The sequence below is a fragment of the Citrus sinensis genome, chromosome 7, assembly GCF_022201045.2.
Source record: "Citrus sinensis cultivar Valencia sweet orange chromosome 7, DVS_A1.0, whole genome shotgun sequence".
NCBI lineage: Eukaryota > Viridiplantae > Streptophyta > Magnoliopsida > Sapindales > Rutaceae > Citrus > Citrus sinensis.
In genome coordinates, this window is record NC_068562.1 from 12660305 (window position 1) to 12685957 (window position 25653).

Sequence of the window (25653 nt, forward strand, 5' to 3'; positions counted from 1 at the left end):
GGGTGAATTATCAAGTGTAAGGTGTAGTTAATTTTATTATTCATCATTACTATGTTGATTTAGACCAATTAGTGGATGACTGACACGTAAAATGTTACATGAGTTAAGATTTAAAAAAAAAAAAAACTACTTAAGTATAGTATTGTTGATGAATTACCGTAATTAGAACAAATTAATTTAAAAAAATATATATAACATGATTTGGCATGAACTAATGTAACATATTATAATGTTCATAATCAATAAAATTCTTCCCTCGTCATGGATGTTTTTTTTTTTTTTTTTTTTGCCACTCGGTTTTGAATCTTTTGATAGTTTTGATAATCATTTAATTAATTAAATTAAGTGTTCAAATGGTGCCAATAATAAGCAACCATCAAAACAATTAACTAGTTAATATAAAATCAGAACCCTTTCCAAATTGAAATTATCATAGTATGGAGATCGGACAAGAAGCATAAGACGATATGCTAACTCTCTACATCTAAGCCATGACAGAAGAGCTAGAATTTGTTTTGAATTTAATTACATAGAATGCACCGAAATTACAAGATAAAAAAAAAAAAATTGAACTGCTTTATCAACTGGATTCGCCGCCCTCTTATGATGTGTACAACAGCTAGTATTTCGTTGTATTTATTTTATCAATCAATGCCCAACAGTTTCAATTTTTGCGTACAATAAATTAATGAGCCTCAATGTACGGTACAAGTACAATTTTTCGACTTTAGTAAACAACTTGCTTCTTTGCACACATGACGAGCCATTGTACACGTGACTTTATTATGCTAACACGTTATAAATGGTTTTGAAGTAGGATTAATTTGACAATGCCGTGCTTTATGTCATATATTATACAACTCTTATTATTTAAAATTATATAATGAGTTTGGTTACGTTGGAACCACTTTAAGGTTGAATACGCTTTCATAACTACACGATTAAAATTATACCGTACATTTTATTATTTATCACTTTACATATGTGGTTGTGGTTCGTACTTTATTTTAGAACAACTCCAAGGTAGGTATATCGTATAACCTTATATAATTTATTAATTTTATTTTCACACATTATGTAAGTATAGTTTCTTTTTTCCTTTTATTTTCTTTATATTCGAATAAATGTGGTGCTTTTAAACACACACGTGCATGGATGCGACAACACATACACATATATAATAACCACAACAAGTATAAAAATATGCTCCGTAACGTATACGATTTGCTTATAAAAGGATAACAATTAGGCTATTAAATTAGAAACATAAGTTTTCGTTCAACTATGATTAATGCGCTAATTTAAAGACATATACCAAATAAATAATAAACTAAACTAATTAGAATATAAACTCTGCCCGTTTTATTTTATTTTATTTTTCTAACTAAATCTAGCGTTATATAAATTACCACAACGGGGGCAGTCGATTTTGAATGTGAGAGGTTCGAGATTCTCTGTGCTTTACAATTACGAGGCTGGCAAGTGAGAATGATGGGCAACGACTGTTGGGAGTTGGATTATAAAGGAAGATTGCTAATTTTCTCTTATTAAAATAGTTAATAATTTCCGGCAACATAAACTTATAGCATTACTTTTATTTTTAAATAAATTTTTATTTATATTTATTATAAATTAAATAAATAAAAAATAAGCTAAAAATTTAAGAATTAAAAATAAAAAACACACCTTTCGGTGTGAAAAAAAATAATAATACAATGTTTTTTTTATAATAAATATTTATTTTATATTTTCAAGATAAATTATTAAATAAATAACTCATTTATCCTTTTTTTCTTTTAAATTTTTTGTATCAAGGGAGTTTTTTAATATTATGAAAAAAAGTAGGGGTTAAATAGTATTATTGATTTTAGTAAGGACAAATTGAAAGTCTCCCAATTATAAATAGTAATAATAATGACAGTAATACAAACAATAATGGTGGCTGGGGAAAGATTTGATGAATTTGTACACGTGGAGCTAATTTATGATTGCAACTTGAATCTCAAAGTAGAAAAATATTTAATGGGAAGAGTTTTAGCGTATAGGTTATGTGATGATTCGCTGCATTTCCATTCAATCGTGGGTTGGTGTGGGTTGAAAAAAGGACTTGACTAATGAATTCGCACCTAACCTTGCTAACATTAAACATTTTTTTCACATTCGTTTTCTTTTATTCGATTAAACACAGCACAGTTGGATATTTTAGAAGATTATTACTGTGGTAATAAACGCTACCGAATCGACAGCTTAATATGATGTATATATTCACAGTGTTTTCGAAAAGACATTTCATTTGGTTGTGGAGAAAAAAAAAAGAAAAAAAAATCAAACCTGCTACATAAAAATGTGAACGCTAACTTCGATTGATCTAATTCACAAATGGGCGATGAACATTTTGCACACGCACTTGCTCGCCACAATTTTATGATGACGACATTGGCTACTACAGGAGAGGCGCTACCTACCGTGAAAAATGTGACAAAATCACTTATTCAACAAAATCTCTCCGCAAATGCTCCAGAATCTTCCCTCCATCACTTTGTCTGTAATAATGCTCCCAACCTAGCAGTCTTAAGATAATTTAATTTAATAATGACAACACTACACATATACGGCCATCAATCATATTCTTAATTTTCAAATTGTCTCGAGTCCAAGTCCTATACAGGAGTAATCATTTTTAAATAGAATAAATATCTCTCTAATAATTATGAGAGTAAATTTTTGGGTATATTATAAATTTATCTTCCAAGCAAATAGACTTCCAGCAGGCTTCGCTACAAATCTATGTATCTAGATTTTCAGTAGACTTTAAATTATAATTTATTTGTACATGTGAAAATTCAAAAAAAAAAAATTGAAGTCCCCAAATTATTTATCAAAGAAATTGAAGAATGTAATCATGTTTGATTCACTGTCTCCAGTAATTGACTTTTTTTTCTTTTTTGGTAAATGAATTTGAACTATTATGTGTTTGGGATGAAATTCAACTTACTTAATATGTAAAAAGAAGGGAGAAAAAAAAAAATTAACAAGTCAGCAAGTGACGGCTGAAAACAGCAACGGGTGGGCAAAACGAAGGGAAGAAAATGAAGGTCCCGACGAGTAATAAAACAAAAGTGGCTGCGGCCCACAATCGGGTGCCACGTGGCAAGCATTCGACGGTTGATGCTTCTCCGTTGTCGCTGGCCCCCACTTTTGCTGTTGTTGTTTTCGCGCATGGATGGTGGGCAACGGCAAAAGAGGGGCTCTTCAGTCATCTCTCTTGCTCCTATAATAATAAGGCGACATCACATTTATCATTTGAAAAAAAATTTGATATATTAAAAAAAAAAAAAAAAAAAAGAGAGAGAGAGAGAGAGCAAGAGAAAAAGAGAAGAGGAAATCAACAAGGTGAGGCTAGGATTGCTTACCAATCCTCCCAAGGGGTAAACCCATCCAAAACCCTTATCTTATCATCTATCTAGCTAGCTAGCTCTCCTTTTAAAAGTGCTTCTAAATAAGCTCTTTTTCCTCTCCCTCCTGGCCGCTCTTCCTTTCTTTTACTCTCTTCGCATGGTTCATCGACAGTGCCTTATTATTATTATTATTATTAATTCACGATTAGTGTTAGTGTTGTTGAAATTGGGTTCTTGAATTTGTGTCCTAAAAGTATAAGCTGCTTTTGAGGGAAGGGAAGATTAATATGGCTCCAAGGTCTGGAAGAGGCAAGTCCAATAAAGCCAAGGCGGACAAGAAGAAGAAAGAAGAGAAAGGTTTGAATTGTTAATCCTTTTTATTCACTTCTTTCATTGGAAAGTGCTTTTTGTAAAGTGCTTCCGCTTTCTAGCTTCCTTATGTTCATAGATTCTTTTGTTGTGCAGTAGTGCCCAGTGTTCTTGATATCACAATCATCACCCCATATGAATCACAAGTTATTCTCAAGGTATACATTTATACTTATTATTAATACTTTCTTGTTTTGCCCTCACCAGCTACGATTAGGATATTGTTTTGTAAAACTTTATAAATATAAATGAATTATTAATTAATCATCCTTTTTTTTTGTTTGATTGAAATTTGCTCAAAGGGCATCTCCACTGACAAGATACTTGATGTGAAAAAATTGTTGGCTTCCAATGTAGAAACTTGCCACCTCACAAATTATTCTCTCTCTCACGAGGTACATATATTTTATTATCTCTCCCCCCTTTTTTTTATTATATATGATTATGAATAATGATATTAAACAGTAGATACTTTTTTTTTCCCACCTTATTTTTATCTGTTTATTTCTTTATGATATTAATGCATTATTATTATTATTTTTTGATCAGGTCAGGGGGCAGAGACTGAATGATAGAGTAGAGGTTGTTACTCTGAAGCCATGTTTGCTCAGAATGGTTGAAGGTAGGTGAAGCCCTCTCGTGTCAAATTTTCTGAATTAAAAAAATCTCATGCATGTGGATGTGGGTCTCATTTTATTTGTCATTTTTAATTATTAACATTTAAATCTTTTTAGTTGTGCATTCATTGCCATACTATTTCAGTAAACTATATTCATTTTATTGTATGTTTGTAAGATTTTTTAATTCGAAATTATTTTTTTAATATTAGTGAAAAAGACAGATTAAAGTGAAAAAAATTATTGACTATATTAATTGACTAAATACATAAATAAATAAATGACAGTATTTTATTTTTTAACATTAAAAAAAAAAACCAATTTGATGCAGTCCACTTAGTCCTGCACACTCGGAACGTTACCATGCTTTTTAGAGCTGTACATTTTGGACTCAGCTGTCCTTGTCATTTCAAGTAAAAGTGGAAGCTGTCTCAAAAGTACAATAATAACGTGCATTTAAGTAACTGGCCTAAACTTCGGAAATTTCAAAAGTTACATTATACGCAGCTCATATCTGCGACCATTATTATTTATTAGTTTAATCATTAAATGACAAAATTTTGCCAATCTTGAGGGGGTACTTAAAAATGCAAGCATCTCGTCCCTTGCCCGCTTCATAGATGCTCTTACTCACCCCCTCATCTCACTCGTGCAAACCAAGAAAAAAGAAAGATTATTATTTTCCATTTATTACACAAAAAACAATAATTCCTTTTTATTGCTCCATGTTTATTATTTTATTCTATTTCTCCAGAATCTCTCTTTATCAATTAAATTTATGATATAGATATTGAAGATTTGCTTAAATCAGAAAACTTGTTCATATTTCTGGTCAATATAATACATCCCTTAAAAGGTAAAAATAGGAAAAAAACAAGAATGATGATTTTTTTTTTTTTGGGTTTTGACTGTTTTAGGCAATAAAGAAATATTTTGAATGGGTCGGAGATTACAATGAATCTATACACTTGTGGAAATTTTTTTTAAGGCATAAATAAGGGCAACTTGAGAGCATTTTGTTTTTTGTCCGCTATATATATTTTTATACAACTGCCGCCTTAGATTGGGTGCATCACTTCATTATATAATCAGTAAAAATTAATTATATAAATGGAATCATTCTCTATTACAATTATTTGACTTCATGAAATAACAACTGATGTTTTTTACCACATTGTCAAAAGAGTTCAACTTTTATTTGAAAATACACCATATAAAAGAACAAATAAAAATAAAACAAGAGTACACCATAGAAAAGAAAAAAAATAAAACAAGTTTTAGAATTAGTAGATTAGAATTGTTATAAGAAAGAGTCGTCCCTATAACTTCAATAAGCTAGCCATGTTTCTGAAGTTTGTTTTACTACCCTTACCAAACTTTTTCTAGTTGCTATTCAAATTTTTTTATTTTTTATTTTTCTAGTCAAGCATACTTAATTGAACAGTCAATTCAATATGAAAACGATTTGTCGCTTTATGATCCTAATTTTCAACCAGCCATAAATTTTAATCTATTAAAAAAATATTAGTTGGTAGAAATGTAAACAGAAGTAAGAAGGTTAGAATTAATAATTTTATCGTGAATAATTAATATGATTAGAGTTTAATAAAATTATATGTAAAGACTTATTTATAGAGTGAAAATTTTATTTTTTTATTATTTTTTAGTCTTTATAATTATAATTTAATCTAGAAGTATTTTAATTATAAAAAATATTTTTAAAAATAAGTTTGACGAATAGTTTAGTGCTTATAATTATTTTCTACTTATAATTAAGTTAATATTTAATTGAAAGAACTAAAATAATAAAAGAAAAAACCTTTGCCCGGCAATTCCTTGTTATTTACATTTTTGGCGCTGTCCTTGGCAGAGGACTACACCGAGGAATCTCAGGCCGTGGCACACCTGCGGCGGCTTCTCGACATCGTCGCGTGCACCACACGGTTCTCCAAGTCCAGAAACTCCCGATTGCCGCCATCGTCAGAGTCATGTGCCAAAAAGAACGGCAGTAGGCCCCACCAACCTTCACCAAACTCTGCCGCTCTGTCTGATGGAGCAGCAACAGCAGCAGCAGATAACCGAAGCGGGCCCCGCGCCACGTCATCGCCAGTTTCATCGGCGGTTTCTCCGAGTCTGGACATGGCGGCCATTCACCCGACGCCGAAACTCTCCGAGTTTTATGACTTCTTCTCTTTCTCTCACCTCACTCCCCCCATCTTAAGTAAGCCTAATGTTCATTTATTTATTTGTCTTCGTTTCTTACATGGTTGATCAAAAAAAAAAAAAAAAGAAAAGAAAGAGGAAAATGATATAAATATATGTGATTTATTTGAATATGAAATTTGTTTATTGATTTTAATTTTTAATAATTTTGATTTTGAAGATTTGAGAAAATGTGAACGCAAAGAAGGAGACAAGCGCGACGGTGATTATTTTGAAATTCAGGTGCCATTTAATATAAAGTTCTGATTATTGTTGTTTGTTGTTTATGGACTAATTAATTGTAGAGTTATTCAACTCGTTATTTTTGCTGATGAATTGGCCAATGAGTGTTAAAGATTTAATAATCATTGTCTGCTAATTAATAAGAATGCATGGATTATTTTCATGTCTTTGTAAGTAATGTGAGTATTTGAAAGTGCGGGAAACTGTATTTTGTGCTTACAGATAAAAATCTGCAATGGAAAGCTTATACAAGTAGTTGCATCAGTAAAAGGGTTCTATACTTTGGGCAAGCAGTTTTTCCAAAGCAACTCCCTGGTGGATCTTCTGCAAAATCTCAGTCGAGCTTTTGCCAATGTGGGTACTCAATAGTTGAATCTACAGATTATTTTTTTCTTTTTTACCTGAATGCATCTTTTTTTCCTCCATAAATTCAATTAGCTTACCCATCAATTGTTTTGTTAATAATTATGGTCATTATGCGTGATGCAGGCATATGAATCCCTAATGAAAGCTTTTGTTGAACATAATAAGGTAACAATTTCTGTGCTGACATAGTTTATTACCAATTCAAATTCCAATTCAAATGTGATTTTAACTTGATTTTACTGATATAGTATATTCAATATCCTTCTTCAGTTTGGTAATCTTCCCTATGGATTTCGAGTTAATACATGGCTTGTACCTCCATCTGTTGCTGAGTCTCCATCAAATTTCCCATGCCTACCGGCAGAAGATGAGAATTGGGGTGGCAATGGCGGAGGCCAGGGAAGAGATGGAGAACGTGATTTACGACCGTGGGCGACGGAATTTGCTATACTGGCTAGGCTTCCTTGCAAAACTGAAGAGGAGAGGGTGGTTAGAGATCGGAAGGCCTTTTTGCTTCATAACCAATTTGTTGATGTCTCAATTTTTAAAGCTGTTGGATCAATACGCCGTCTCATTGATTCAAATTTACACACTCAAGATACAATCAATGTCCAAAAGGGGGCAATCTTGCATGAAGATCGTGTGGGAGACTTGTCCATTACAGTAAAACGTGATACAGTAGATGCAAGCTTGAAGTCTGAGGTTCCTATTAAAGGAAATCAGTTATCTGGTACGTCTACTGCAGAAGTTGCTCAAAGGAATTTACTAAAAGGTGTTACTGCAGATGAGAGTGTAGTTGTTCACGTAAGTCGATTTCTCCTTTACTTCTTATGCTTACGTTCACAGACCACACACATAAAAGACATTCATCACAGCTGAAATTACTTACGTGGGCGGAATAATATAGCTCTACCTTTGTCAGGGAGTGATTTTTCTGTCGGATTAAGATGTTTCACTCTTTATCTGATATCTAGCATTTGATGATGGCCTAAAATACCCATCCTCTTCATTCTCTCTTTCTACACATTTATGAATGCACAAGAAAGTCAATTTTAGGTTCTTTCCTAAGAATCACTACTCGTTACTAACCTTATATATCTGGTTTAGCTTCATGAATCTTATGTTGCCATTCTGTTTGGTGACTCCCTATTCTGTTGAAATCACTTGATAGCAGGTCTTTCTACCCATTTTATCCATATCCCTCTGATTTTCTACTTGTAGTTTGCTCCAGCTTAATGTCATCAACCCTTTTTGGGGAAGCCTATTAACCTTGGTTGGGCATGCTTGTATTATATCAACTAGTGATACAATTGCTAAAGTTTTCAGCATGGTAGATCTTGAAATAAAATTTTCTTGAAATATCTAGATTTATCTTCCTTTTCTTTTTCTCTTTCTTTTATTTTAGTTTCAAAGATTTTGTTATAAAGAGAACTGAAACAATATAGTTTTTGGCAGGATACCTCCTCATTGGGTACCGTCATTGTAAGACACTGTGGATACACCGCCGTAGTAAAGGTTGTTGGTGATGTGACGGAGAAGTTTGGCACACAAGATATTGAAATTGAAGATCAACCTGATGGAGGAGCTAATTCTCTTAATATTAACAGGTCTGAAATTGTAACACAATGCTTCCTCTGTCGATTCCTCTTAGCACACAAAGACTAGGAAATCTACAGATGGAGAATGGCTGTAAGATATGAAAAATTATCTTTCAACCACTAACCGTTTTAAGCTATTCTGCAAGATATCTTAGAAATGCTAACTGGTACGAGCTTCTTTGCTTAGTGTCTATCACAGTTGAATTCATGATGCAGAGCATTGTTATTCTCCTTATTTTTACCAGATAGAACAGGATTGAAATGCTGGTGTTGGGGATTCTTAAGAAAGGATAGCACCTGCTCCTTTTTCTTCCTGTTTAGATGGGATCTAATCAGTAGGTGTCTGAACTCTTAAGGGGAGTTGATGTCAGATTTCTAAACCAGGTTTTCTTCAAGTGTTAAGTTTATGAATAGGCCAAAGAAAAGAAAGCTGATATCTAGTTAGGGATATGTACTCCTCTTTCAGCATCCTATGGACCAGAAAATGGCTTTTCCTCCATTAAAATATGTATGAGATTCTTCACTGTATGGGGATGCTTCACCTCTGCATAGTTGTAGACCACCTAAAAAATAACGAGTGGTTGCAGGAAACATTAAGTCATGGCTTTCACAATAATGGTTGAGTGTTTATAGTTATGTGCCTTGACATTGGTTTGTAATTGTTATATTAACAAAATAACCAACAGACATCGTTGATGATGTTCAAATAAAGGATAAAGGGAAGTATAATTACAGTGGATGCTCAGTTGCTGAAATAGGTCATCAGCTTTTTGGATTGTGCTATTTCAGAAAGTATTTAGACCTTCTTTGGTGGATTCTGCCTTTGTTTCGTATACTCTTATATCTTTCTCCATTTAAGTTGTTCTGACAGGGTAAACTATTTATTGCAGCTTAAGGCTTGTACTTCAGAAGTCTTTCAGTGCTGAGTCAGCTAGAGGAGACCAGTCACCTCTGTGCAATTTGGATAATTCAGAAGCTCTTAGAAGTCTTGTACGAAGAGTTATTAAACAGAGTATAGCAAAGCTAGAGCTGGAGCCAACTGCGTCAGAAAGATCTATTAGATGGGAACTTGGTTCTTGTTGGGTGCAACATCTACAAAAGCAGGAAACCCCAACAGATACCAAGTCAACGAGGTCTGGGGATGATATTGAGACTGAACATGCTGTCAAAGGTCTTGGGAAGCAATTTAAATTTTTGAAGAAGAGGGAGAACAGACCTAACCTTGTTGGTAGCAATAATGAGGCTAACGAAGATGACAATGGACCGTGCAGCATGAATGTGGGAACTAATGGCAGACAGCAAAGCAATGGCGAGCTCAATTGTGAGATGGAATTGAAAAAACTAATTTCTGAAGAATCCTTCTTGCGATTGAAAGAAACTGGCACTGGCCTTCATTCAAAGGTTGCAAAATCTCAATTTTGTTTTGTATTTCAACTGTAAAGTTTGCTACTTTTTGTGTTTTCATTATGGTAAATTTGGTTTGTTTTATTTTCATAAGGAATGACTGGTAAAATTAATTTCTTGTGCAGGCAGTGGATGAGCTTATGAAAATGACATACAAATATTATGATGACATTGCTTTACCAAAGCTGGTACTATTTAATTTATTTAGGGCCTTTGTTGCAGCCAATTTAGACGTGTGGGGATGGTTTATGGACTAATTTGCATTCTTTATTAGGTAACAGACTTTGGATCACTTGAACTTTCTCCGGTTGATGGCCGCACACTGACAGACTTTATGCATTTAAGGGGACTACAAATGCGCTCTTTAGGTCGCGTGGTGAGGAATTTCTCCCTCTCTTTCTCTCTCAGACATGCAACCTATTCACCCGTGGAAATCGGAATAAACAAATGTTGTCTTTCTTTATGTAAACAAAGCCCCTAAGTTATCTTTCTATATGTAAACAATCTCCCCAAGTCTTTCTGGATTGAATTATCAATGTTCCTTTTTGAAAATTGTACTACATGATAGAATTTTTGACATGGTGAACTTTTCCAAGATATTGAATTATTGTCGTCTTTAGATATTACTGTATGTTGTGTGACATACAATATTTTGAGAAATTGACATGCTAATACTTGAAAGCCTGGTATTCTTCTTCTGTTGGTTCTAATCCCATTTACAAATTCAGGTTGAACTTGCAGAGAAGCTTCCTCACATACAATCACTTTGTATTCATGAGATGGTTACTCGAGCGTTCAAGCATGTACTTAAAGGAGTCATTGCATCTGTTGACTATTTATCAGACCTATCTGCAGCTATAGCTTCTTCCCTAAATTTCTTATTTGGCTGTTGTGAGATGGAAGATGACCAAAGCTTGAATGAAGATCATATCCTTAGATTGCAGTGGCTACGAACATTTCTTGGCAGAAGATTTGGTTGGTACCTGAAAGACGAGTTTCAGCATTTGAGAAAGATTTCAATTCTACGTGGGCTTTGCCATAAGGTAAGGTACTGTCTTTTCGGTTCCTTTGGCAGCGGATTATTTTCAAAGCTTGAATTTTGCTTGTAAACTTTACCCAGGTTGGGTTGGAGTTGGTTCCAAGAGATTATGATATGGAATGCCCAAACCCATTCACGAGAGATGATATTGTCAGCATGGTTCCTGTGTGCAAGGTGAGACTATTTTCTCTCTTAATTGTGTTTTGATTTAGTTTTTACATTCTCAATGAGTCACTCATTTGTAAATTGAATGTAATTGTGCTATTTTTATGGCATTCTACAGCATGTAGGTTGCACTTCAGCGGATGGACGGACTTTATTAGAGTCATCCAAAATTGCCCTTGATAAAGGAAAACTAGAAGATGCTGTAAATTATGGGACAAAGGTAATAACCCACTCGATCTATACGTAAGAATTACATTATTCTTTTCATAATAAGGCATCTCTTGATCTCATATGATGTATTACTTGCATTGGAAGGCACTGGCAAGGATGATAGCTGTTTGTGGTCCCTACCATCGGACTACTGCAAGTGCTTACAGTCTTCTAGCTGTAGTTCTCTACCATACTGGAGACTTTAATCAGGTACGACAATCTTCAGTTGTATTTCAGTGTTAACTTGGTGATTCTAAGTCGAGTATAATTATAACGTCCTTCTGTACGGAGGTTCTCATTCAGTGGGACATTTGATTTGAAACTGTGTTATGGCTTGTTTTTATGGTCTTGTATAAAGATATGCATTAGGAATTATAATTTTCTGGACTTAGGAATTACATGGACAGGCATTAGCATAATTTTGATATCAGATTATATATTTTAACTAAATCAAACACGTTCATGGTTCTTATGTTCTGGCATTTGGTCTAATGGCATCTGCGTCTGAGTGTTAGAATAGCGTTCGTATGTACTCAAGATATCTTCTTCTTCATTTTAGGCAACTATATATCAGCAGAAGGCATTGGATATTAATGAGAGGGAACTTGGTCTTGACCATCCAGATACAATGAAAAGCTATGGGGATCTTTCAGTTTTCTATTATCGCCTTCAACACATTGAATTGGCTCTTAAGTAAGTAGCACTGCTTGATTTACCAGAGCAACTTTGTGATTTTCATTCTTTCACTGATTAAGGTTTATTTATTCATAAATTAAATTGGAAGTTTCGAAAAATGTGACCTTTGAATTGAATCTGCTTCGAACGAATGCAGTTTTTATCTACCTACTTTAGCTTTTATTTGTCTTTTATTGGCTCTAGCTCCTGATCATACCGTACCATTGGCAGATATGTAAATCGTGCCTTATTCCTTTTGCATTTTACTTGTGGACTTTCACATCCAAACACGGCTGCAACATACATTAATGTGGCTATGATGGAAGAGGGCATGGGAAATGTTCATCTTTCTCTTAGATATTTGCATGAAGCCCTTAAATGCAACCAAAGACTATTAGGAGGTGACCATATACAGGTTTTTCTCTCTCTATTTACGCATGTATACACACTCTTTAGAATTATAAATCTTTCTGTAAACTCAGAATTTTGTTTGATTTCTTCACGTGACAGACAGCTGCAAGTTATCATGCCATAGCCATAGCTCTTTCTTTGATGGAGGCATATTCACTAAGTGTGCAACATGAGCAAACTACACTTAAGATTCTCCAAGCAAAGCTTGGACTAGAAGATCTGCGTACTCAGGTGACTACATGTAGTCATATTTTAATTGGTTCTGTTGTGCAATTTGGCTAGTTGGCTTCTCTCTTGTCAATCTTTTACAGGTGATATTATGATATAAAACAAATTGTATTGGAGGCATATTTTTGGTGTCAAATATGGATATGACTTATTCATTAATCGTATTGAAATATCAAAATACGGATATGACCCGTTTATTAATCGTGTTCACTTGTTTAATATTAAATACAAACAAATTAAAAATTAATTTTAAAATAACAAATGTGTCAAAAAAATGAGTTATAAATAAGTTAAAATGACATAAGTATGACATGAATAAGTTTATAACATAATGTGAGTATGACATGAGTCATAAATTTAGTGTTTAGTATATATTTTAGTTTTTTTTCCAATAATATTAACACATAATAATTGATATTTGTGTTATAAACGTATAATCATATTGAGATGGTCCAAAACAGATACGACATGGTTATTTATCGTGTTGTGTCAACTCATTTATTAATCGTGTCAATATTTGTCAACACGAATATGGGTCATATGTCATATTATGTTGTGTAATCGTGTCGTAATCCATTTTCCCACCTCAAATCTTAACTGTCATAAGAGAATTTCTCAAGTTCCATATTATTGATGGGAAGAGAATTTTGTTATTTTGTTGTATTTTTTTTCGTTTTACAGGATGCTGCTGCATGGCTGGAGTATTTTGAATCAAAAGCTCTAGAGCAGCAAGAAGCGGCACGGAATGGAACTCCAAAGCCAGATGCATCCATAGCGAGTAAAGGTCACCTTAGGTATTAACAGGGTATTCCCACATTACTTGTTTCTAAATTGTTGATTATTTCTTGTGGCACCAAGACCTATAATGATCGCTTTTTGCAGTGTATCAGATCTCCTGGATTACATTAGTCCTGGTCAAGATTCTAAAAGAAGCGAAGCACATAGGAAACAACGACGTGCAAAGGTAGTATATACTTAGTGCCTGTTTAGTATGACTTATCTAATAGTCATAAATTTTTATTTAATCCCATAAGCTGTTATCAATTTTTTTTTGTTGTTTAATTGTTTTTTTCGTAGAGCTCTTGAAAATTAAATAAGTTATTTTGCCTCTACTACCAAAAGCTCAAATTTTGTGCTTTTAAGAGTAGAGGTTAAAAAGTTTTTTTTAAATGTTAAAATATCTAAAATATTTTCTACTTATTTGACAATCTTATTTTATTCTTTTCAAAACATAACTTTAACAAATTTTGCTTATTAAAGTAATTTTATAATTTTTAATAAAAGCTCTTATTGACAACCAAACAACACAAATTTTTTGGGTAAAAACTTTACTTATAAAATCTTTACTAACAAAAGCTCTACTCAGATAAGATCTATTTGAAAAGCTATGTCAAATGAAGCATTAAGCCTGCTGCTGTTCTCTGTTCCTTTTTTCTTGTGATGTCATCTGAATGGATTCTTAAACTAATTGTAGTTAGGATTTGGTATTTTAGAGTACACTCTGCTGGCTGCATATAGTTTTGGATTTGCTGATTACACGAGTAAACTTGTTGTCCATGCAAAATGCAACTATGTATCAGCAGGATAATAGTTCTACTTTTCTGAGTGAACTCTGAAGGCACCAATTATAACATCCATTTCTAGCATAGAATCCCCCGCCCAACAAAAAGAAATCTAACATGCTTATACAGATCGCAGACATGATTGAAACTTTAGAAGTTTCTGATCTATTGATGGCCATAGATTGGGCCAGCTGATAGTTAGTAGGCAATGATGGAGGGTTGCTTGGTCAAGCTGCTAGTTCTTTGGAAATTCAGAGATGATGAGCAGAACGAGTGATAATTTTTGTTTTCCCCCATAATCTTGAACAGAGTGGGAAGAAACCATTAATTTGAAGTGCAATGGATGGATATGACAGATCTATCATTTTGGCTAGTAGATGGAGTTCTTCCATTCTACTGTTATTTACTGGCTGTTTTTATTGATTCTAGAAAAACATTTTTTGATTTGGCAGTTGGAGTTTTTCCCTTTTTTTTTTTCTCCCCATTTTGTAGGCCTTAGAGAACCAAATAATACTACATATTAGATAGACAGGATTATTATGTGCTAATTTGAAGTATTACCTGGTTGACAATTTAAGACACTAGTAAAGTATTTCGCTATGATTATTTTTTTTTGAGAATTCCATGATTCAAAAGGCTGAAGAATTTCATTAGTTTAACATGGTATATATTAACATAATTTCTCACTGAGTGTTTTTTTCAACATTTCAGGCATGTACATATCAATTTCCCATTTATGTTCCACTGAATTCTGCCTCATGTTCTGTCCGGATTTGTTGTAATAAATTTTGCTACTGTAAAATTACAAGATGATTGTAACTTAAAATGAACTATTTCTATTTGCTCAATTTTTGACATTTTATATGCATACAAGTTAAAAAGGTTTTGTTTATTTTTATTTTTTTATTTTTTCAGGTAATGCAGATTAGGGAAAAGATTCATGGAGCACATCATGATATGATGGTGGAAGATGCACTGCCCCATGATGGATTGAAAAAGAGTATGACTATAGTGGAAAGCAAGACCGAGGAAGTAATAGAAGACAGTGTTCAACCTGAAGAGGCAGAAGAGAATGATGATATTACTAGATATGGACCGGCAATTTCAGGTGAGTTTGTGGAAGAAACAAATTCAGATGAGGGGTGGCAAGAAGCCAATCCAAAAGGTAGGTCAGGAAATGCTGCTGTTCGGAAGCTCAGCCGGAGGCGACCTGTTCTTACAAAGCTAAATGTCAATGGTTGTGAACATTCAAATCTTAGAGAAAAAGGCAATAGACGGGAAATTGTATCTCCAGCACGGGAAAAAGCTTCAAGGACCACCACCACTGAGTTAACAGGCACGAAGGATTCAATTAAATTGCAGGGAAAAGCTTCTGTCTCCAAAGTTTATGCAAGTCCACCAAACCTTACTGCCATGGCTTCCAAGTCGCTGTCTTACAAAGAAGTAGCTGTGGCACCACCAGGTACGGTTCTAAAGCCATTACCAGAGAAGCCTGATGAAGAAATTGAAGAAAAAACTGAAACACAGATGTGCAGTAATGCTCCTGAGACATCAAAGGCGGAGTTGAATAACCATTTCTCTCCCGTTGAAGATGCGCCAGTTGATGGTCAGTCTCAAGAAACTCATGGAAGTGTAACTCAATCTGAAACTACTGCTGCAGATACCGAGGAAGTTCCTACTTCTTCTAATGAGGAAAAGCCCATGGAAACAAATGGGAGTAAGCTTTCTGCCACAGCTGAACCATTCAACCCAGGAGCTGTCTCCATGACTCATCTGCTAAACTCTGTAGCAGCCACGAGTATTTATGATGCGAGAACTAGTCAAGGTATGCTTGCAGAACCTGCTGTACCTTCAGCTGCTGCTAGAGTTCCTTGTGGGCCAAGGTCGCCTCTCTATTATAGAAATAATTATTCTTACATGATGAAACATGGATTTCCAAAATACCACTCTTCCATTATGGAAAGAAACCTGTTGGGGCCTTCAAGAATCATGAACCCGCATGCACCTGAGTTTGTGCCAATGAGAGGTTGGCAAATAAATCCTGGATATGCAGATTCAAATGTTTCAAATGAGTCGAACTCTTCAAATGACACAAGTGAGGCAGACGATGAGAAACTTGACAAAATGTCCAGTATTCAAGGCGAGGATAATACCTCAAGAAAGAGCAGTACAGAGGCGGAGAAGTCAGAGCTGGCAAGACAGATACTACTTAGCTTCATTGTAAAGTCAGTCCAGCATAATATGGATGCTCCAAGTCATTCTTCAGGCTACGAAAAGAAGATTGGGTATTCAGAAAATTCTTCTGATGCAATTGCAAATGATAGTGCTATCATAAAGATCCTTTATGGAAATGAAAAGGGCAAAACAAACTTGGCATCTCAGTCCAATGATCAAGAACAGCAAAAACCCAAAGATGAAAACCAAAAAAGTGGGGATGGTGAAGGATTTATAGTTGTCAGAAAACGGAGAAGAAACCGACAGCAGATCACAAATGGGGTAACTGAGATGTACAATCATCAATCCATCTGTGCTTCTGTTCGTTAAAAGAGAGAGCAAAGCAATAAAATGCAAAGGTGCCGTCCTGTTTCTCCCAATTTTATTCGAAAAATTTGTTAGTGAATGTTGCTGTTGTAGAGATGGTTAAAGTTTGGAGCAAGTTTTAATCAATACTTGATTGTATCATTTTAGATATCCTCTCTGGATGTTCTAATAAAATATTTGTACAAATCGGTTTCTTGTTTTGTTAAGAGATTTTGTTTTGATCAATAAATGATGATAAATTAATTGGGCGATTTTCCTCATCAAGAGATCTGTAATGTTGTTCTATAATGGATTTTAATGTTTTAGACTGAGATTTGTAGTTATGCCTCAAATTATTTGGTATTTGGTTGGTGCGTGTGAACAATACGTTCGGAATGGAGTTGAATTGACCCACTGATAGATAGCTTACATTTGCAGCTGAAGTTGCTGCACTGATGATATTACAACTAACATAGTAGTTGGCAAAATTCCTTATTCAATTTAAATTTGCAACCAACAGAAACTGAAGAAGAAGCCGTAAGTCTAATCCTAATGGATGCATAGCTGCTTGGAGAAAAGCCAACGGAGACATAACACAGCACGATAAGTTATACACGGCAGAACCGTATGTGCGAGTAAGCAGAGTCACCGATGGAAAACATATTTGAAAAGCCAATAGTAGCATGTATCAATACATCTATCAATGAAATAGAACCACAGTCTGCGCCAGTACGAGTTTATCCAAAGTGCTGCAAATAAACCCAAAATCACTGACACATAGGATGCTCCAAAACTCCATCTTAATGCCACCATATCAATCACAGAATCGCCTTCATCTTCTCCTCCTCCTGCAGGTGTCGCTGGTGGTGCCAACGCACTGCTGCATTTCCTCTTTATCATTGAGCCACAAAGAGCCGAATTACCTTTATAACTGCTGTCATCAAACGTGCCAAACTGCTCTTTGTCTGGGATTGGGCCGGACAAATTGTTGTATGACACGTTGAAGTTTGATAAAAAGTTGAGGTCAGTTAGTTGAGGAGGAATTCGGCCACTTAATTTGTTGCGGGAAAGGTCCAGGCTCTCTATCATTTTCAGATTGGAGAAGCTCTCTGGTATAGCACCTGATAGTAAATTATTCGACAGATTAAGTGCACGAATATGTTGAAGATGCCCAATTTCCCATGGAATTTCTCCACTGAACTCATTGCTCGACAAATCCAGTCCAGCCATGTCGACGAGACTGCGACCGATGAAAAATTCATATCTATACTTGGTCACAAATTCTACACCTAGGTGATCTACTCTACCATGTCGTTCACCTTGCGGCTGCGGATCAAGAGTGGAATTGTAGTAAGTAAAACTGAAATCACGAATTGGCGAACCAAATCCGGATAACAATGAATAATCATCAATCACTTCTCTCCAGGATGACACGTTACCCAAGCATGAAGGTATCGGCCCATTAAGTCTGTTATGTGAAAGATCCATGATACCTAATTTTCTTAATTGGCACAACTGATTAGGAATACGTCCTTGTAGATAATTCCCTCTCAAAAGAAGAAAATGCAAATTCGAAAGCTCATTGATCTGATGAGGAATCCGACCAAAAAGTTTATTGTCCCTCAAATCGAGAGTCAATAATGTAGAGCTTCTAAGCAATGCAATTGGAATTAACCCATTAATTGCATTGTTATGCAGGTAAATGTGCTCCACTGATGAAAGATTGGAGAGAGATACCATGGACCCAGACAAACTATTTTCGGAGATGTCTATAAACTCAAGACATACAAGATTGCCGAGCTGGACCGGAATACTACCTTGCAAATAGTTTTCTGACATTAAAAGAACCCAAAGGCCTGAGAAGTTGCCAATCCAGTGGGGAATATCGCCGGATAACTTGTTGTTGGATACATTTAATACCTCTAGCAAAGTGGAGCTCAACAAACCATCTGTCATCTTCCCACTGAAATTATTGTTGTCCAAAAGTAAGGAACGCAAATGAGTCAAGTTCATATAATTGGGAAAAAGTTGGCCATAGAAATTGTTATTTGATAGGTCCAACGTCTCTAAGGAGGGGCAACCAGAGAATATAGGTCGAGATAATTCTCCTGAAAAATTATTTCTAGACAAATCCAAAGTAATTAGCTCTTTCATCTCACTGATTGAATACGGAATATTACCTTCAAAACTATTTTTTGACATATCCAAATATATCAATTTCTGAAAGATATTACCCAAATTCTCTGGTAGCTTACCAGAGAAATTGTTAGTGGAAATATCTAGATAACGAAGCTTATCGTATTTGGCATTGGGAAGTCGCGGAAGAATTCCTGAGAATGAGTTATTCCACAAAATCAAAACTTCTAATCCTGTGTTGTTTTGCAACAACCAAGTTGGGAAATTGCCAACCAACTGATTGTGAGAGAGATCAAGGAATTTTAAGTGGTGTTGGTGTAAAAGAAAACTATTATTGACATTTAAGTGGCAGTGAGATAATTGGAGAACCTTGAGAGGATATGTGGGGAGCCAGTTTTCGGTTTTCACTTGAAACATATCGTTTCCTGACGAGAGTCGCAAGACCTCAAGCTTTGAATGATTAGCCAATGAATTTATTAAGAATGTTCCTTGGAAATCGATGAAAGAGAGATCCAAATATTCAAGTGATGTGAGGTTGGTCAAGGCAGAAGGAAAGTTTCCACTTAACTGATTGCCAGAAATATCAAGAACTTTGAGATGGGTCAAGTTGTTGAGACACTGAGGAAGATGACCCTCAAAATTATTTGAGCTTAAATCCAACTCAAGAAGATTCTTCAAATTACATGTTCCTGAAAGTGAAAATAAAAAGCTCAGATTTCCTAAAACGAAGACTAATTATAGCGCATTCAATCATAAACTCAATATAAGACTTATAAAGCGGACATGAAATCAAATTGTCTAAGTATTTTGGTCAACATAAATAATAATAGAATGATATGAACTTATTTCTCATATAATATGATGTTGATTGCAAAAGCGTTTCAATTAATCTAACAAAATAATAATAATAATAATAATAATAATAATAATAACAACATAAAAGCAGTCAGCAATTCTTGCTCATCATAATCCATTCAAAAAGCGTTTCAGCAATTCTCGTTGTTTAAAATAATGATTTTCTGCGGAAGAGTTTGTTGACTTCGTCTTTTTCGTTGGATATTGGTTTTCTAATCTCTAAATTTGTTGGATAATGTAAAGAGAAACTCATAATATATTAGTTTCTTTCTTAGTTTGTTTCTGAAAATATTCTTAAAAATATAAAATTCATTCTACACATTTTAACAAAAGAAATGAGAAACAACATTTTCTTATTTTCCTTATTTTCCAATACAATATTAAGTTCCAAAATGAAGAATTCTCTTTACCTCCTCCTAAAATAATAATAATATCAACATTATTATTATTATCATTAGGTCTAATTATTCCTGGGTGACACATGTTTTAATAAATTTCAAAAAGATGACACATGTTTTGAAAACACTCGAGTAGGTGACATTACATTAACTTTTACTGTTAATTTTAATTAGTCGCGAGTAGAATTGGAAAAAATAGACTTTTTTTTTCATAAAACCAAAGAGACGAAAATTTTGAATTTATACAATACTTTACAATTCATAAGATTTTTGCTTTTTTATATTCACAAATCAGTTTGATTCAATAAGAATTTTTTTTTAAAAAAATTATTTGATTTAACAAAAAAAACTTGTTAATTAGACCTAGGTTTAATTTTTTTATATTTTTCTATTTAAAAAATTAAAAATGAGTGAGTATGGGCAGAAACATCATTTTGTGGGGTAGAAATGTCATTTAATTTACTATTCTCATTAAAATTAATGGCAAAAGTTAATAGAATGTCACTCGCTCGAATATTTTTAAAAAATGTGTCATCTTCTTAAAATTTGTTAAAACATATGTCACCTAGAGATTATTATTGTTGTTGTTGTTGTTGTTGTTGTACCCAAAGAATCAATTTCCCTCACAACAATCTTTTCTTTTTATATACATTATAATATTTATGTTTTTATATAATAACTAAATCAAATATGTAGGGTTTATCATTTTTCTTTGAACAAAAAAAATAGAAAGGTCACCTAATTTATTCTTAAAATTAAAATAATCAATAAACATTGCTTAATCTTAAGTTTATGGAAATTATTCCAATAATAATTCTTTGAGATATTCTTACCAAACATATTTTTGTTTTTCTCATTTTTGAGATTATTTTTGAAAATGATACTGAACACATTTTTAAATTTTAAAAATAAATTTAAAAATCACATTTTCATTTTTATTTGTGAAAACAACAATTAGAAAATAATATTGGGTTCTTATTTATCATGTTTCAACATAAAAACACACTGTAAATTGTTTAATATGGGTTTCTAGAGAATTTTTTATGTTACTATAACTCAAATTCAATGCTTCCAAGCTTTTGAATTTAGCTAGTCTTGCATCAAGAATTAATGAACATAAGAAAAATAAATTTCATTCAGAATTATAAATATTGAAATAAAGATAAATATCATTGTTGATTTTTTTATAAAAAAGATTTAGAATTAAGCGAGAGTGAAAGAAATGGGCGGGTTATGTCGGAAATTGGTGATAGAGTATGTCAAGTACTAAATTTTGTATAGACAGCAATGCTTCTAATTTAAATTTGATCTAGTTTAAAGCAATTAAAAAATGGAAATATATTATCATCTTGATTAACATCTAAAACAATTTTTGTCATTGGAGGAAGTGAATTGTTATATACCTTGAATTGTTGTTATCCCACAATAACCAAGATCCAATGTTTTCAAGTTTGGCAAATCTGCGAATCCTACATGCGCCGATAAAAAATGAAAATATTACATTTAAAGGCATTGTATGTGATCCGCGCATTTGATGAACATTAATTCTACATTTAATTTGCTTCTTATCTCAAATTCAGTGGCCTACCTAGTGTTGTCAGATTTTGATTATCGCTTAAATACAACACTTGCAGGTTTGTCAAATTTGCTAATCCTGCTAAAAAAAAACATAAATTTTGTCAATAACAGTTATGTCACTCTCGTCTAAATTGTTTAATTAAAATAATATGGTAAATATTGAATGAATATTAACTGTTCAAATTGTTTATTTTTTTTGTTTCTATTGATATTTTAATATATACCGTCACTTTTAGCATTACCAAGATTTGGAGTGTTTGAATCATAATTTGTAAATTAGTTTGCACTTTGAGTAAACTTGAAAATGTGAAAAAAGCAATTAAAAAAATGGAAATATATTATAATCTTGATTAACATCTAAAACAATTTTTGCCATTGGAGGAAGTGAATTGTTACATACCTTGAATTGTTGTTATCCCACAATAATGAAGATCCAATGTTTTCAAGTTTGGCAAATCTGCGAATCCTACATGCGCCGATAAAAAATGAAAATATTACATTTAAAGGCATTGTATGTGATCCGCGCGTTTGATGAACATTAATTGTACATTTAATTTGCTTCTTATCTCAGGTTCAGTGGCCTACCTAGTGTTGTCAGATTTTGATTACCGCTTAAATACAACACTTGCAAGTTTGTCAAATTTGCTAATCCTGCTAAAAAAAAACATAAATTTTGTCAATAACAGTTATGTCACTCTCATCTAAATTGTTTAATTAAAATAATATGGTAAATATTGAATGAATATTAACTGTTCAAATTGTTTATTTTTTTTGTTTCTATTGATATTTTAATATATACCGTCACTTTTAGCATTACCAAGATTTGGAGTGTTTGAATCATAATTTGTAAATTAGTTTGCACTTTGAGTAAACTTGAAAATGTGAAAAAAGCAATTAAAAAAATGGAAATATATTATAATCTTGATTAACATCTAAAACAATTTTTGCCATTGGAGGAAGTGAATTGTTACATACCTTGAATTGTTGTTATCCCACAATAATGAAGATCCAATGTTTTCAAGTTTGGCAAATCTGTGAATCCTTCATGCGCTGATAAAAAATGAAAATATTACTTTTAAAGGCATTGTATGTGATCCGCGCGTTTGATGAACATTAATTCTATATTTAATTTGCTTCTTATCTCAGATTCAGTGGCTTACCTAGCGTTGTCAAATTTTGATTATAGCTTAAATCCAACACTTGCAGGTTTGTCAAATTTGCTAATCCTGCTAAAAAAAAACATAAATTTTGTCAATAGCAGTTATGTCACTCTCGTCTAAATTGTTTAATTAAAATAATATGGTAAATATTGAATGAAAATTAACCGTTCAAATTGTTTATTTTTTTGTTTCTATTGATATTTTAATATATACCGTCACTTTTAGCATTACCAAGATTTGGAGTGTTTGAATCATAATTTGTAAATTAGTTTGCACTTTGAGTAAACTTGAAAATGTGAAAAAAGCAATTAAAAAAATGGAAATATATTATCATCTTGATTAACATCTAAAACAATTTTTGTCATTGGAGGAAGTGAATTGTTACATACCTTGAATTGTTGTTATCCCACAATAATGAAGATCCAATGTTTTCAAGTTTGGCAAATCTGCGAATCCTACATGCGCCGATAAAAAATGAAAATATTACATTTAAAGGCATTGTATGTGATCCGCGCGTTTGATGAACATTAATTCTACATTTAATTTGCTTCTTATCTCAGATTCAGTGGCTTACCTAGCATTGTCAAATTTTGATTATAGCTTAAATCCAACACTTGCAGGTTTGTCAAATTTGCTAATCCTGCTAAAAAAAAACATAAATTTTGTCAATAACAGTTATGTCACTCTTGTCTAAATTGTTTAATTAAAATAATATGGTAAATATTGAATGAAAATTAACTGTTCAAATTGTTTATTTTTTTTTTGTTTCTATTGATATTTTAATATATACCGTCACTTTTAGCATTACCAAGATTTGGAGTGTTTGAATCATAATTTGTAAATTATTTTGCACTTTGAGTAAACTTGAAAATGTCAAAAAAGCAATTAAAAAAATGGAAATATATTATCATCTTGATTAACATCTAAAACAATTTTTGTCATAGGAGGAAGTGAATTGTTACATACCTAGAATTGTTGTTATCCCACAATAATGAAGATCCAATGTTTTCAAGTTTGGCAAATCTGCGAATCCTACATGCGCCGATAAAAAATGAAAATATTACATTTAAAGGCATTGTATGTGATCCGCGCGTTTGATGAACATTAATTGTACATTTAATTTGCTTCTTATCTCAGATTCAGTGGCTTACCTAGCATTGTCAAATTTTGATTATAGCTTAAATCCAACACTTGCAGGTTTGTCAAATTTGCTAATCCTGCTAAAAAAAAACATAAATTTTGTCAATAACAGTTATGTCACTCTCGTCTAAATTGTTTAATTAAAATAATATGGTAAATATTGAATGAAAATTAACTGTTCAAATTGTTTTTTTTTTGTTTCTATTGATATTTTAATATATACCGTCACTTTTAGCATTACCAAGATTTGGAGTGTTTGAATCATAATTTGTAAATTATTTTGCACTTTGAGTAAACTTGAAAATGTGAAAAAAGCAATTAAAAAAATGGAAATATATTATCATCTTGATTAACATCTAAAACAATTTTTGTCATAGGAGGAAGTGAATTGTTATATACCTTGAATTGTTGTTATCCCACAATAATGAAGATCCAATGTTTTCAAGTTCGGCAAATCTGCGAATCCTACATGCACCGATAAAAAATGAAAATATTACATTTAAAGGCATTGTATGTGATCCGCGCATTTGATGAACATTAATTCTACATTTAATTTGCTTCTTATCTCAAATTCAGTGGCTTACCTAGCGTTGTCAAATTTTGATTATAGCTTAAATCCAACACTTGCAGGTTTGTCAAATTTGCTAATCCTGCTAAATAAAAACATAAATTTTGTCAATAACAGTTATGTCACTCTCGTCTAAATTGTTTAATTAAAATAATATGGTAAATATTGAATGAAAATTAACTGTTCAAGTTGTTTATTTTTTTTTTGTTTCTATTGATATTTTAATATATACCGTCACTTTTAGCATTACCAAGATTTGGAGTGTTTGAATCATAATTTGTAAATTATTTTGCACTTTGAGTAAACTTGAAAATGTGAAAAAAGCAATTAAAAAAAATGGAAATATATTATCATCTTGATTAACATCTAAAACAATTTTTGTCATAGGAGGAAGTGAATTGTTATATACCTTGAATTGTTGTTATCCTACAATAATGAAGATCCAATGTTTTCAAGTTTGGCAAATCTGCGAATCCTACATGCGTCGATAAAAAATGAAAATATTACATTTAAAGGCATTGTATATGATCCGCGCGTTTGATGAACATTAATTGTACATTTAATTTGCTTCTTATCTCAGATTCAGTGGCTTACCTAGCGTTGTCAAATTTTGATTATAACTTAAATCCAACACTTGCATGTTTGTCAAATTTGCTAATTCTGTTAAAAAAAATATAAATTTTGTCAATAATAGTTATGTCACTCTCGTCTAAATTGTTGAATTAAAATACTATGGTAAATATTGAATGAAAATTAACATATACTAAGGTTGTGATTAGTGTGCTGACTTGGTAATTATCTCAGTAGCCTA

The 25653-nt window shown here is 32.8% G+C and overlaps 2 protein-coding genes across 56 annotated transcripts in view; one reads left to right on the forward strand and one right to left on the reverse strand.

Annotated features, from left to right (window-relative positions):
• Positions 1-3267: 3267 nt before the first annotated feature.
• LOC112495972 (protein REDUCED CHLOROPLAST COVERAGE 3-like) overlaps positions 3268-25653 on the forward strand; it is a 109838-nt gene continuing 87452 nt past the window's right edge. For 2 of the 6 annotated variants that reach the window (XM_052444632.1, XM_052444631.1), the window contains exons 1-23: positions 3268-3428; positions 3653-3755; positions 3864-3925; positions 4070-4162; positions 4317-4389; positions 6255-6605; positions 6768-6829; positions 7052-7183; positions 7319-7360; positions 7466-7999; positions 8651-8802; positions 9684-10194; positions 10323-10385; positions 10472-10573; positions 10926-11240; positions 11318-11410; positions 11520-11621; positions 11717-11821; positions 12171-12304; positions 12518-12701; positions 12797-12928; positions 13607-13719; positions 13808-13889. In XM_052444632.1, the coding sequence (XP_052300592.1) occupies positions 3686-3755; positions 3864-3925; positions 4070-4162; positions 4317-4389; positions 6255-6605; positions 6768-6829; positions 7052-7183; positions 7319-7360; positions 7466-7999; positions 8651-8802; positions 9684-10194; positions 10323-10385; positions 10472-10573; positions 10926-11240; positions 11318-11410; positions 11520-11621; positions 11717-11821; positions 12171-12304; positions 12518-12701; positions 12797-12928; positions 13607-13719; positions 13808-13889 (3507 nt within the window). In that variant the 5' untranslated portion in view covers positions 3268-3428; positions 3653-3685. Of the gene's footprint in view, positions 3429-3652; positions 3756-3863; positions 3926-4069; positions 4163-4316; positions 4390-6254; positions 6606-6767; positions 6830-7051; positions 7184-7318; positions 7361-7465; positions 8000-8650; positions 8803-9683; positions 10195-10322; positions 10386-10471; positions 10574-10925; positions 11241-11317; positions 11411-11519; positions 11622-11716; positions 11822-12170; positions 12305-12517; positions 12702-12796; positions 12929-13606; positions 13720-13807; positions 13890-15402; positions 17293-25653 lie in introns of those variants that run through there. The other 4 variants (XM_052444633.1, XM_052444634.1, XM_052444629.1 and 1 more) reach the window with 3 other exon arrangements.
• The window catches only part of LOC102629279 (receptor-like protein 14), a 146281-nt gene continuing 138094 nt past the window's right edge, over positions 17467-25653 (reverse strand). For 44 of the 50 annotated variants that reach the window (XM_052444639.1, XM_052444638.1, XM_052444636.1 and 41 more), the window contains 13 exons: positions 24859-24924; positions 24674-24739; positions 24286-24351; positions 24101-24166; positions 23709-23774; positions 23524-23589; positions 23135-23200; positions 22950-23024; positions 22560-22628; positions 22375-22440; positions 21985-22050; positions 21800-21865; positions 17467-19832 (listed from right to left, as the gene is read on the reverse strand). In XM_052444639.1, the coding sequence (XP_052300599.1) occupies positions 17653-19832; positions 21800-21865; positions 21985-22050; positions 22375-22440; positions 22560-22628; positions 22950-23024; positions 23135-23200; positions 23524-23589; positions 23709-23774; positions 24101-24166; positions 24286-24351; positions 24674-24739; positions 24859-24924 (2984 nt within the window). In that variant the 3' untranslated portion in view covers positions 17467-17652. Of the gene's footprint in view, positions 19833-21799; positions 21866-21984; positions 22051-22374; positions 22441-22559; positions 22629-22949; positions 23025-23134; positions 23201-23523; positions 23590-23708; positions 23775-24100; positions 24167-24285; positions 24352-24673; positions 24740-24858; positions 24925-25251; positions 25318-25436; positions 25503-25653 lie in introns of all 50 variants that reach the window. The other 6 variants (XM_052444685.1, XM_052444686.1, XM_052444637.1 and 3 more) reach the window with 5 other exon arrangements.